Consider the following 15,039-nt stretch of genomic DNA (forward strand, 5'->3'; position numbering starts at 1 on the left):
CATGACCCGCCTGTGTATCATTCCAATGGTATTTAAAGTGTTATTATGATTGGTAGATTCAAATACCATTATTTTTAAACAATTCATGTGAAAACGCCCTGTGAAATAACCTTATAAAACAATGGAACTAGGAGGAACGGGGAGTTTCCCTGCCGAGGGAAATTTGAATTAAATTATGCGTCTGGCATTGTGCCCCCCTCATCTCTGTAGCCCCTTGTGGGACCATGGGCCCCCGGCTAGGAACCACTGATACAGAGCATGGGGCATCAGTAAATCGAGAACATGAATGCTGGCCTTCGGTCTCAAATTAATACCTGACTTTGGAGAATGAGCGCTAAGGCAGGGAACGGATAAACCTACAAATATTTTAGTTAGAGAAATTTCAAGGTAATGTCATTTCCTTTCCATTTTTTTATTCCAATTCAAGTGTTATTTCCAATAGATATTTTTTCGATCACATACTCAATTTCCAATATGCATCTCAGCTATATTTTAATAGCGATTAACAAACGTACCTGAATAGCGAGTTCACTCGAAAATCGCACTGATTGTAAGAGACAATTTAGAGTAAGAACAATTTTTTCTTACATGTGTTATATCGTAAATATATAGTTATATTATAAGTACAGTATGTTGGGAGAAAGATTGAAAAGCTCTTACCTCGCTCCATTTGTTCGTGTTTATAGTCACTTTGGTTCGTGCCAAAGTGCTCCCATATTTTGAAAGCCATCAAGCTGTCGCAAGTGTCAAAGCATTACATTCTGAACTGTATCATTTCTTCAGAGCCATATATGATGGCTCTGATTTTTCCGAAGGTCGATGATAGCATTTATTACACGCATTGCTGAGCACGATACAAAACACCTTGGTCGCCACGCCAACGAACAAGCAAGCACAAGCGACAGACGGGCAGAAGGTTTAACTCTGAGCGTCGCTGTTCAAGTTTGTATATAAGTCTGTTGTATATAAATTGATCGGGTAGTTATATACATATATATATATATACACAGGTAGACTTATGGCATAAGGGAGAGTATTCTATGTATTGGTAAACATTGAATATCCTGTATATACAGTTTGTTTTTTAAAGTCTGAAAATGGACAAAGATGATGGTAAAGATACAATGCCACAAAACGATCTCATTGATTCATCACAGAATATGCAGATTACAACTTCGCAACCTGTTGATCATGCCATAAACAAAATTGAGGAATTAGGTGAGTTAATATAATATTATCTATTTCTACAATTATAGAAATAGGAATCCATAACCAATCAATTAACTGTGCAATTGATGTCAAGCATTCTTCTGGCGCTACACTTATACAGGTATAATGTCCAACTGCCAGGGAATTTCATAGCCAGTAAAACTGCTCAGGCATATCATTTTACAGTTGTGCTCCATATAATAATATTGGAAACATTTTGTCTGGAGTGTTTTTTAAATTGTCAGTTGAAACTGTGAACTAGCTGTTACCAATCAATGTACGGTACCGGTAATTGTAATTGTAATATTAATCTCAGCTGAGATTACTTGACTATATTCAGGTTTATTAAGAATGATCAGTGAAGTCATGCCTAAATTTTTAATTAAACTATTTATGTTACAGCAAATACTCTGATTGAAACTGTACATTTCACAGAGGGAGTTCAAGAAAATTTTCAAAATTTGGCAGAAAGTTTGGAGGAATTGGTAGGCTATAGTATGGATATCGAAGTTAATTTATCATCAAGTCACAAGCACTTATTCAAAATAGAAACTTTTTCAAAGAAATATATTTTACCACTGATCTTACTGTAACTGATTATTGTGTAACTAATTTATTGTTAATATTAGCTTTTACAAGAAAACAATGCTGGGTATAAATTGCTTCAAACCTATATTTTATGTGACTGTGAAAATTATTATATAAATCACCAAGTTTACATTGCTATGATCAGTAAGTAAAATGTAATTTCTGATCCACTTCTCATACATTGGTTTTTATAGGAAACGGAGAGACTGCGATTGCATGATGAGTTAGAAATCAAAACAATCAATGCTAGCGTAAAACGACATGCATTAAGAACAAGACCACCAGAATATCAGAAAGAACTGGAAGGTAGAGTTTTCTATTTTAATCATTTTGTATAAAACATGTTAAAATTGTAAACTTATGACTTGGATTTTGAATGTTATTGTTCTCAAACCATAAATCTGTGATTTCTGCTTTATTATTTATGTTATATAGTTTTTGATATATATTTGATTTATTTTCGATAAATGGATATTTATGATTGAATGTGTCTCACTACTGATCCATTTGTTCTGCTTTTGCCTAAGTGGATCCAAATACACTGTCAGTGAAGATAGTATGGTGGGAAGCGAATTTACTTCTAGAGCGATCACACTTTAACAAAATACATTTTCTAGTGATTTGTCTTGCCAAAATCAGATTTCCTCAGTCAAGAAGTTTATAACAATGATAGGAAAAGAGCACTCATTTGGTTTAAATATAGAAAAATGAACAGAATAAGGTATCGCAGAATATAATTTAGAACTTTGAACCACTCATTATGGGTTCAAATTTATTCTATATAAATACCAATCCATTTCACTCTAATATTTCTCAACTTTAAATTTTAAAATGTATTTAATTTCAGAGGCTGTTCTGGCTGCAAGAAATAGTAATGCAGCAACTATGAAGTCCTTGCAAGCACAAATGGTTACAGCATCGGAGGAAACAGAGAAATCACTGAAACGACAGGAAATGTTGCAAATTGAAAATGCAAGGTTGATCCCTGAATGTGATGAAGTGACAAAACAACATGATGAAATTATTGCTGCATTAAACCAAAGAATGGCCGATAAAGCCAGGTAAAGACCGAATATATCAGACTATTGAATAAAGGAATATCAACCCTATGTTTCCAACCACTGAGCCATTTATATAATGAATCCGGCTTCAACTTCTGACTGACAAAGAATCTGACTCTGGCTATTGACTCAAAGTTTGAGGAAAATTTGATTCTGACATCTGCTACCACCTTCAAATGCACAAAAATTTAGGCATATGCAAGCCTGATTTAATATTCTTTTCAAAATACATTGATAGCCTATTGATTTGTCGGTTTTCATCCTCCTTTATCTACTATACCACAATTGAAGGTGTTAAATTCATACTCCCAACTTTGAAAAATTCGAAATTTCCACCCCGATTCAAACTCTGCAATCAAGGAAATTTGCAAATATGACTCTGGCTCTTACTACAATTTCAACAAAAACTTACTCAAACTGCTGGAATATATCATTTCACCACTTTTTCAAATCAAGTCAACATATAACTATTTCAGTTTCGGAACATGGTTTTAATCTGATTTTTATGCAGATCCATTCAAGTTAAAATACTGATTGGTTACCCAGATTGAATTTTCTGACAGTCGACAGTCGCTCAATTATTTCATTTTCAGTAAACAAATCAAACTTAACGAGACACGAGATATTTTACGAGAGACAACATCAAATGTGAAGGAATTTGACCTTGGAATGAAGAATTTAAATGAAGACTTGGCAATTTTTCGACATGAGTCTAAAACTGAAGAAACAGAATTGCAACAGGATATTGTAAGAAATAACTTTGTACTTTGTTATTTTGAAATACGAGTGAAAAGCATTTTTGGATAAATTTTCTTCAAACGGTTTATTGATATATATCAGGGGTGGCCAACCTGATTTCAGCCTCGATCGACTAAAATCTTCAGAATAGTTTGCGATCGACATGAAAACAAATGGTTACTGAATAAGCAGATAACTGCATACATGCATACAAAATATTCCACCGCTGCCAACAATCTCAGCTTTGTGGGAAATCCCTTATGAAATCAACACAAAACTTGTATTTTTTATGTTTTATTTAGGTTGGTAATTTGAATATTTAATTGTACCTGAAGTGAATGTTTCAATATTTATTTATGATTTATTCAAATCCTACAACTCAGATATAAGGCCTGCCTAATTTTTGGTCCTAAGTGTTGAAAATTTCCCACAAAAGTCTGCCAAGTATCCATGTATTATCTTAATGCGAAAAACAAATATTCTCAACCCATAAACATTACATGACTGCTCAAAATTCAGTATCTAATTTACACTTCCCCCCCAAGCGTGAGTCTTCGCTCGCTTGGGTTTAAAAAAAATTGGGCATTCCTGATGCCACTGCTACCATTGCGACTAAAATTTGTCATACCACTCTTGCAGTGAGACAATAACCAGCAATTATTGTAGGGTCGTTTGTCAGTCAATTCACTCGATATTCGGCAAGTTTTTTTAAACCTTGGCAGCGGCGAAATTTGCATTTGTTACGCAATAATAGGCTCTACCGGGCTTGCCCAGCAGACTCGAATACTATGTGTGTATATTGTATTTTGCGCATGTACAGCTAGGCTACTGTATTCTTCCCGTTTTAAACACACAACACGCGATGCATGAAACTGGTTTAAGGCATTTTTTTGGGATATGTTATTAAATTCACCCAACTTCCGACGCGATCGACTACTCAAGACGTGGCGATTGACCGGACGATCACGATCGACATGTTGGCCACCCCTGATATATATGAATGAATAGCTAAAAGCAGTTATTTGTGACAAACTTGGCAATGGTGTATGATAAAATTAATTCTTTTGAATTATAAAATAGTTTATCAAATGTCAATAGATTCTAATTGGGCTGTGCTACGGGTAAAGGACAAAATTTATATAGTGCAACATTTTTTGTCGGTGGGCCATATAACCAACTTCAGACTTCCAGCCGGGTAACACAGAAAAGATTAGTTTTTCCATACAGGAAAGGCAAGAGAAGTGAATGCGGCTACCAATTAGCCTTACAGTAATGCACCAGGTAAAAAGGGCGAAATATTCAACGCAACGGCAAGAGCAAAAGCATTATGTATTTCACCTGTGTGAGCGACTTTTTATACATAAAATGTCGAATTAGGATTTTAGGGCCACACCAAATGTCTTGGCAGGCGGGGTTGTTGCTCGCATGTTACCTGTTACACACCCCTTGTATAGGATTGCAGGATTGCTGCACAACAGGGTCTTATTTAGTGGGGAATGATTATTTTCAAGATAATTGCTGAATTAATGCTGTTAAAGCCTTCACAGGGCACAGGGTGGTTTCCATCCATAACTACTGTTCGGTTATGGCTTGCTACACCCTTGATCTGTATTTTGATTAACAATTAGTTGGCTGGCTATTCAAATGCCCCCTTGGATCAGTAGGACGATGAGACACAGATGTCGACGATTTGAATAAGCTGCCATATCAGTTTTCCCCTCACCGGGATAAATGTGAAAAATCATTTAAATAATTACCAAATGAATCAATTCATAAGTTTGAGTGCAAACTGCATTCACAACACTTGTCTAAAGTTTTATGCAAATTTGAAGAACAAAAGCTTAAGTTGATCTTGAGAGTCTTTTCAAAATCTGATTACTCTGTGCCAACTATTACTAACAAACATATCATTACACTTACAGGCTAAAACAGAAGATTCAATTATACATCAGAACCAGCAAAATACAGAGGAGAAAAGGTCAGTTCCGATTTTAAAACTTGGTAACAAATGATTAGTCATTAGAGTTAGCCATTGAGAAGAATTTCAACTATTGCATTACTGCATAGGATTACTGGAATGAAATTTTCATCTAATTTTTGACTTGCATTTTAAGATCAACAGATCAAGTTTTGGACAGAATTCTTGATATGGAGGGCAAGCTTGATGTTGTATTAAAGGTATATTAATAATAATTTGAATCAGTGTTTTCTTGTATAGATTATTATATTCAAACATCGACCATTGATAAATCAAGTTTATGGTGTTTTTTTAAACAATGATTCTTATTTGGCCAATCAAGGGACACTTTTTTTCATGAAGTACGTACTCTAAACAAGGCTTTTTACATGAAGTCAATGATAGCTATAATATTTGGAAGGACTGGAATTTTTCCAATTTGATATCACATACCCAATTTATTACACCCTGCGTGATGTGCCACATTGTTGATATTTACTTACAGGATGTGAGGCGTACAGAAAATTCCAAGGCTAGACTCGAAATGCAAAGCATTCAATTGGCTGACACTGTGAATCGAGAGAAAATGATCAACAGACAGACAGCTGAAGAAGTGTGAGTAACAACATTTAGACTTTTTACTTGATATTTTTGATATTTTACTTGCTATTTTTTGTTGTAAAACCAGCTGCATAAAATGCATTGATAGATCATGATAAATATCCACTCGACAATTAGTCTGTCGCAATGTAGACTACATATACATGAAAATGACCATGTAGCAAAACACGTCTGAAATAAGTCAGAGGTTGGTGGCACTATGTGTTGAGCATTTAAAATAGGCTTGCCATTGCACCTCTGGTTACCCTGTGCGCGTTCGCTGCTTTGAATCCTGTAAGGGAAGATTATTTCCAAGAGGATTGCTGGACTTCTCGCTGTCGTAGGATGGTTCACGTAACTGCTGTTCGGTTACTGCTTCCTTTATTAAATCTATGCATCTGAAATGATTAGCTGGTTTCCTATTCCCATACCCATCACGGACTGGTAATTGAATGAGAGGCTAATATTGAATCTATATGGATGACAAAATTAGATACTATTGCTATTCTGAAACTAAAGTTTTAGAGGAGGTTACATTATTTCAATATTACAGTGCAATATTGGAGGCAGCAAGAGACAAACAAGCAATGGGTTTCAATGGAAAAATACAAGAGCTGGAAGTGAAACTTAATCAGGTATGGACATAATGGATGGTGGATTAAATTGTATCGGACTGTACTCATTGTATATTATAATAGGAGGTGCTAATTATCATAATTTGTATTATATTGTGTATTCTTTTGTTTATAATTTTAATCCTATATAGCACGTGAAATATCAACAGTCGATCTGAAAATATCTAGAACAGTGGTTGTCAAATTTCAAAATTGTGTTCCTCTTCCAAAGACACTCAAGACTTGTGGCCCCCGCTGTTCTATATATATACTTTAGTTTTGCTCTTTACTCGTTTCCAACAAGCATTTTATGTGCAACGATGAATAATTCTAAAGCCAATATATGAAAGCAAATAAGAAATGCTTCACAGTCAAAGAGTTTGTCAAATCACAGTCAATATACCTAGAATTAATGTAGTCATCGTTAATGGTACCTAGTAATGGTCTTTGATTCTGGTCCCCAAAGAACCTCTTCATGACCCCTTGAGGAGCCGAGGGCTCAGATTGAGAAACCCTGATCTCAGATATTGATTTAGAATAGTTTCATAATGTTTGCAACGATTCATTACATTCTTGATAAACCAAATTCAATGGACTGTGGTGAATATCGGAACAATGGTTATGGCTGAGTATAAATTATAAGTTTCTATGTTATTGACTCAAACATGCGGGACAATTTATTAAGCTAATTTTACCCACTCATTACTGGCCGTGTGTTCCATAAATAAATTATGAAATCTTGCGTCAATGGGCGTTTGCTGGTGTACCACCATATAGTTTCATTAGCAGTGGTTTGCTAGTAACTTCACTCAGAAAGAAGTCCTTACCTGAGCATGACCATGCTTTGGGGAATTATATATTATGAAATTTAAATAGGATTTGATGTTCTAATTTTCACAGGTTGGTGTTGAAATATATGATGTAGAGGAGATACATCGAAAGTTGGAAAAAGAGAAAGATGAAGTATTTCTCCATAAAGAAGAAAAATTAAGATTGAAATCAAAACATCAAGCATCAGTTAGAGAGATAGCAAGAGAGTAAGTAAATTTTAAACACAAAAAAACTTTTTAATATTTGTAATTATAGAATTGCAGATTTCATTTACTGTTATAGTTCTTTTGAATCTACAAAATATTTTTTGCCTTATTCAATTATCAGGGTGCAAATTATGAAAGCGAAGACCACGAGTTTGATTGAGAAAGCAGCTCATTTGTCTCATGAAAATACTCAATATCAAGAAGATATTTCAACGTTGAATGAAAATCACAGGTGTGTTACACATCAAAATCATGCTGAGCGTTAGCGCCTGATTACTCCATGTTGGTTCGCAGATTTAGAACCCTGTGTGGAATAATTATGTGCAAGAGGATTACTGGACACCTCGACAGCGCAGGGTTATCGCTGGTCAGTTACCCTTTCTCCATTATCAAGTCCATGAATCTGAAACAACGAACTGGCTAAGTATGGATATATATTGGATACTGAATACTGGATAATTATGTAAAATCCTATCTTATCTTTGAAGATACTTGCATAAAGTAGAATAAATTAAATTTAAAAATTCGGTTTGATGAATCTAACTATTATTTCATTTTTTTGTGTTTAGTGTAACTATGGAAACATTCAATGCACAAATCATGGAATATCAAGCCAATCTTGATGCCGAAACTGTAGAGAGGTAATTTCATAGTTCTAACTCGAATCAATAGTTTCCAATATAGAAAATTGAATATATTCTATATTGGATCATGTTTCAGAGAGAAAAAAAGCCAATATATATCAATGAATTCGAATTTGAAAAGTTTTGGTAAACAGTGATTTGATTTGTTTTATATTTTTTTTATATTTTCAGGAGTTATAGGCTTTTTTGTTCACACAAAGAGATTTTGATTGATCAAAACAAGTTTCCATTTTAAATGAAGCTATTATAGACTATCACTCGAGTTAAAATTTAAAATAGCAAATAAGCCAAATATGCTAAATTTTGAGTCGATTCTAGTTTTCTATTCGTTTTGGACATTTTTGATCACAATACTTGTTTTGACATTTAAAATCTGCCAATAGTTTGTTTACTCCTGGTACTGAGTCTAATTTTAAATTGAGAAACTATTTTTTCACAGAATGAAAGCTCAAGAAGATCGTGAAGAAACTGAAAAAGTTCTTGATGATTTCCGATCAGAACAAGTTCAATTTATGAATAACATGACAAAGAAAATAGAAGAAGGAAGAAGAAAACATAAATCTTTAGTGGAACAGGTAAAGAATCAGAATTGTAGATAGTTGTAGATGTTTATTCAATAATAATAGAAAATAAATGTGATTTCAAGTACTTTTCCATGCAGTGCTTAGTAGTGCTTTCCACTCTGAACAAGGCCCTGATAATCTAACGATATGTATGGCGCTAGTATTTTGAAAATACTGGAATCTTTCTAGTATCTTCAAATAATATCTTTTGTTAATGTTATTTTCAGCCATAGTAAAACTTTATTAAAGTCACTTTTACTTTACGCTCTCACCGTTCTTATCTTGTATACGGTAATAATTATCTTATAAGTTTTATGATACACCATCTTATCATGATTAAGACATTTATTTAATATCATACAGAAATTTGCTCTTACAATTCTTCTCTTCAATTTTTTACAGAGCACCGAGTATAAGCAATCTGTTTCGAATAATAAGAAAAAATCCAAGAATTTGAAAATCCAGTTGGATTTAGCAGAAAAGGGATTTGTTAGAATGCGAAAAGAAATGGAGATGGAGATTGAACGACTGAAAACAAGTATTGAACTCTACGCAACTGAGAACGTTAAAAAAGAAAAATATATTGAAGGTAAGATTGTGAGTGATTGCTCATTGTAATAGACAGAACTACTCATTATAGTTCATTCAACTGATTGAGGTATTTTTCTCATTGTACATTACGGTTGGCACATCGGGATATTTGTTAGTAACATGCTTATGTGTGAGAGGACTGCTGGACTCCTCACTGCCTCATGATGTTTCATCTCTTTGCATTGCGGTTGGCGTATTGTGCTCACTGTAAGAACATGGGAGGATTGCAGGACTTCTCACTGCCTCAGGGTGGTTTATGTAACCGATGGTTGATTCAGCTTATTAGGTTCCAGCCTTGGTTTGTTCAGTGCACAACCCAAGTCAACCTTCCAATCAAGCGTATGGTATTTCAAGACCAAGAAATTGTGTTCACTCAGGGCTTTGGTAGTAGATGAGTGAGTAGAGAAACTGTGCGAAAATGCTTATACCAGAGATTCTCGAATTTTTTCATGATCCGTAGCCCTTCTGAAGAATCTCAACACAACATGGCCCCGCTAAAATAAAACCCTGTTTTTTTAACAGGTTTTCAATAAATTATTTTATTTGCCATGTTTAATAATAAAAAAACCTACAAACTAAGTAAAAGAATAAATGCAAAGTTAATTTGCTTTAAAGTAGTCGTAGTTCGCTAATGGTGCATAGTAAAGGCTACGACTATGCAGCCACTTTGGGGGATCAACGGCCCAATTTGAGAAAGCCTGAATTAAAATTAAACTTTTCACCATTTAAATTATAGATAAGAAGCCAGTCCTTACTGAATTGGAAGCAGATTTGGAAGAAGTTGAAAATGAATATTCAGTGTATAAGAATGAGGTTGTTACTGTCAGAAACAAACAAAAAAGTGTTCAAGAACAAATCAATAGAACACAAGTCATGCTTGACAGACTAGCTAAGCCACATGTAAGTATCATTTATACTATTTCATGGATAAGACGAAAGAGCGATATATTCATATATATATTTGGACACAAAGGCCGAAACGAAGTAGTACGGATATGCAATCTGTCACAGTATATCCCCGATATCGCAATTTGGCTAACACGAACCTGGAACCAACAGCAGGTTCTCAATTTTTCATGACGTCATGGCACACAACAAACGAATCTGATTTTCAGAAAGTAATAGACTCTAAGCAAAAAATACAATTTTAATCACATAAAATGCGGCGGCGGTGTGGCTCAACGGGCTAAGCATTAGGAATACGCTCGCCACCGCACCTCTAATTACTCTGCGTGGGTTCGCAGGTTCGAATCCCATGCAGGGACGGTTATGTGCGAGAGGATTGCTGGACTCCTCGCCGTCGTTGGGTGGTTCACGTAACCGCTGGTTGGTTACGGCTTCCTCCACCACCAAGTCCATGCTTCCGAAAACAAACAATACAGTAAAACTAATCCCATACCCGACTTGGAATGGTAACCGGACGAGAGGCCGTGGTTCGCCATGTGGATAAGCCGTCTTATCGGCTTTCCTCTCCCCCGGGATAAATATGTAAATCCTATCCTATCCTATCCTAAAAATTCAAAGCAATTGGTCCAGTAATACTACCTAGATTAAAAACAAGAGCAACAACAACAAGATAGGAAAACGATCCATATGTACACTTTGTGTCCAATAGTACATTTGTACAATGGATCATAGGATAAGATAGGATTTCCATACTTATCCAGAGGGAGACGAATTAATCCCATACCCACTCAACATGGACTGGTAACCGGACGAGAGGTCGTGGTTTGCCATATAGTTGAGCTGCCTTAATAGCTTTTCTTTCCTTAAGGTTGAATATGTGAATCCCATCCTATCATATGAATTGTTAAGGAATGGAGAATGAAGTTTTAACTATGTTGTATTGAATTTTGACAAACCATTTTAAACACAAGTCTTTGCAATCCAAGTTCTTTCATAAGAATTCCTATTTTAATCTTATTTTATCTAAATATTACCAGGAAAAATTAAAGGAGGATATTAAAGAGTGCAGAATCTCAATGCTTGGACAATTAAGAGAAAGTGCACAAGAGAGAAAATTACAAGAAGCAGAGATCTATGACAGAACACAGAAGCTTGAAAATGTTGTTGAAGAAAACGAGAAATTTTCAATCGTACGTAGATATTATTGAAACTATGACTAAGAAGACACTTTATGTTGTTTTTGTATTGTTATTATCTTCAGACCATACACCTTAACAATAAGCTTGTGTTGTAAGTTAATTGAAAGTTACGACAAAGCTAACAGTGGATTTGAGAGTCATGTTAGTTTTAATTGCATTATAACGCCCTAATTAAGAACGTATATATTTCAATAAATCTGTTAACTATAAACTTTAATATAAGTATATTTCATGCTAACTGGGATTTAAAAACATTACGAATTCTGAATTGTAGTAAAACATTATTCTCGCTTCGCGGCAAAACTAACTTCAGGTATTAATTAACATTCGCCTACTAACTTATCCTTCAAAACATTCTGGAACCGATCGAATAGCTGAATATATTGGAAATATCGGTATATTTTTAGTCGATCCTGAACTATATCGGTACATATATAGTACTTACCAGATTGGTACAGACTTCAGTTTTTCAATTTTTCCGTAGCTTGTTCAATTCACTACAATTTGGTTCATACTGTGGATAGTGTTACCAGAATAAATCATGGCTTGAATCTGGGATCATAAGCCAGGTATATAAACAGGTTGAATTCAATATGCACCACGCTCTTCATAGCCACACTGATGTGCTAGTGACCTAACCAACTTTCTATGTAATTACAATCTTCATTACATGGATCTTACCTGGTATATAACCAGGCGCAAATGCCAGTATGTAACCAATCTGCAAATGCCATCTGTATACTCTACAGATACTTCCTATTAATGTTCATATCTCATTATTGAAGTTCGTTTCGAAATCATATCTGCTGGTATTTGCAATTATAATTTCTCAATTCTTTACAAAAATATTTTTAGTCATGTGAAATAAAGAAGGATCTGGTGGTAGATATAGGAATGGATATCAAAGCTCATGGTTATTATCAAGAATTTCTTGTCAAAGAATTGAATGAATTACAAAGAAGATTCACGGCTGCGTGGGATGTCTGTATTGCCATGGAAAAAGAGTCTGCTCAACAGGTAAAATTTGGGATAATACAGAGGATTGATTAAATCTCTAAATAAAGAAACAGAATGTATTTCTATAATATAACTTGTATTGGCTTGAACTCTCTTTTGTTAATGATAACTCTTGGCTGATGAATTCTGTTATAGAATCATTACTATAAGACAGGGCTACCGAAGATTCGCATGCAAAACTTCAAAACTACGTGGGTCCGGTCTTTCCAGAAATTATATATCCACATCCTTGAACGCGCACTTCCTCGACCGGCTAATGATTATTAGCTAATAAAGATTGTTTATTATGGTGTTATAGTTCTTTCTTTTCATGTATATTCAAAACTATAAAAGTCATTTTATAAAAGGAAACTTCATAAGTGGGGTTAATGATCCAAAATAAAGAATTAGGTGCGGTCTGAATCAAATACTTGAAAGGTCGGGATTCGGCCCGCGGTCTGCCAGTTGAGTAGCCCTGCTATAAGAGATAATATAAGAAATGCTAAGGCTAGGCCAGTGGGAAACATGCAGAAACATTTTATGGGTTCTATTAACTTTAAATGTATGAAGTAAAAACAAAATAGTGAAATCAAATTATCTGTCATTGTGTCTAGCTGGCAAATAAAGAGAAACCAATAGCATTACTATAAATCAAACTACAGGGAAACACACAAACACTTTATCTGAGGCATCCGCAAATTTCAGACACGCCATCATGATGCTGAAAAGGTTGTCTGCTTGGCCAGATTCCATGACCCACAGTGCATTCTTGCACATAATCAAAGGAATAAAGGACCTCCTGAAGTATGCGCACCAAGATGGCGCACAACCTGAACTCAGGTTGTGTACCAGGTTAGGGTTGAGGTTGTGCGACATCTTGGTGCGCATACTTCGGGAGTACCAGAATAAAAATTTTTCAGCTCTTAAAATCTTTGTTCTGTTTTCTTGGACTTACACATGATATACGGTATATGTGTGTGACATGTATTTGCGAACATTACTTTTCATTATCAGGATGATGAAATTTTGGAAGGAATCAAAGATCTACAAATGGAAACAAAAGACAGATGTAAAGTATTGACTGGAATATCAGATCAACTCAATTCTGAAATGAATGTTTTAACTGGATTCTTAGATAATGTCAATAGCAGAAGACCAAAAGGTGAATATATCAATATTATGATGAAATGAACATTTATTCCACTGTCATGTATATTGATCAATTGTGCATATTTGGGGAGAAACCTGGAAGGTTATCTCAATCGTGGTGTGAGGACTGAGGATGAAGATGCAAATTTCTTATGTATTTGGCCTAAAGATGCTTCTCTCTTGATGTATAATTTCTTTTGGGACAGTGTCCAAAATACTAATTGATCAATATTCAGAATTTCATCAAGAGAACTTAAACACTCCCAATTTTGCAAGGATTCTACATGGTTTTTCATTTCTTATATAATCTGACCTATTTTTGACAGATACGAGACAACAGCAGAGGCTTAAACCAACACCACCAGTTGCACGTCCCTGGAGAACTCGAAAAAGTTCTTCTTTTGTATCGCCTCCTAGTAGAAATTTACAATTACCTGTTTCATCTCCATCGTATTTAAGAAGAATATCAGGAATTGCACATGCTTGATGGAGGACTAAACCACAGTTGTTAGAATACAGCATGTTGAGAATAAATTATACCTGCCAAGACACTTGTGTAATATGGACAGAGCTATTTTCTAGACCTGTCAATCTGAAATACTCCCAAGATACAACTTTATACAAGGATAATATTATTGTTTAAATGGTCGCTTGTTGAGTTGTTTTTCATATGCTTTATATTCTATTTAGATTTTGTTGACATATTTTCTGTAACTTGTGCCAAAGCAAGGACATTGTTACACACCACCAATTACTGGGAGGAAATGATAGTTGTGCATAGCTTGAATGTACTTAATTGCATGCACTGCCTTCGTTTTTTTTCTAGGTGACAAAAGAGAAAAGGCACCAAATTTATATAAAAGCCAAATGTGCTAATTAATACCAAACTGATAATTGAAATACCAAAAAATAAAAGGAGAGCATCGCACTAATCAATGTACACTTACCAAATTTCAATGGCCGGTTGCCAGCATAACCCATCAAATAAAAAGCCCTTTTGCTGCCTGCTGGTAAACAACCGTGTATACCCTGATTTTCTGTATATATTTCCTAAATTTTATATACTTTTATATATCTGATAAATTTATTGAGCTCTCTTGTTTTACCTATTATTTTTATATATATTTTCCTTTGTATCAAATAAGCATGAATATATTCAATACTGAACTTGAAATGTATTTCTCATA

At 34.7% G+C, this 15,039-nt stretch overlaps 1 protein-coding gene across 1 annotated transcript; it reads left to right on the forward strand.

The window, feature by feature from the left end:
* Positions 1-818: 818 nt before the first annotated feature.
* On the forward strand, positions 819-15,006 carry LOC120326507 (uncharacterized). Its single transcript, XM_039392826.2, has 19 exons — positions 819-1,218; positions 1,612-1,694; positions 1,992-2,103; positions 2,645-2,858; positions 3,452-3,605; positions 5,519-5,574; positions 5,711-5,774; positions 6,059-6,168; positions 6,707-6,788; positions 7,668-7,804; positions 7,926-8,036; positions 8,374-8,445; positions 8,888-9,023; positions 9,414-9,600; positions 10,339-10,502; positions 11,546-11,698; positions 12,563-12,724; positions 13,718-13,865; positions 14,179-15,006. Exons 1-19 carry the CDS (start codon positions 1,098-1,100, stop codon positions 14,337-14,339), a joined length of 2,427 nt encoding a protein of 808 aa, XP_039248760.2. The 5' UTR covers positions 819-1,097; the 3' UTR covers positions 14,340-15,006.
* Positions 15,007-15,039: the final 33 nt, after the last annotated feature.

This window comes from Styela clava, chromosome 4 (genome assembly GCF_964204865.1).
Source record: "Styela clava chromosome 4, kaStyClav1.hap1.2, whole genome shotgun sequence".
NCBI classification, from domain to species: Eukaryota; Metazoa; Chordata; class Ascidiacea; order Stolidobranchia; family Styelidae; genus Styela; species Styela clava.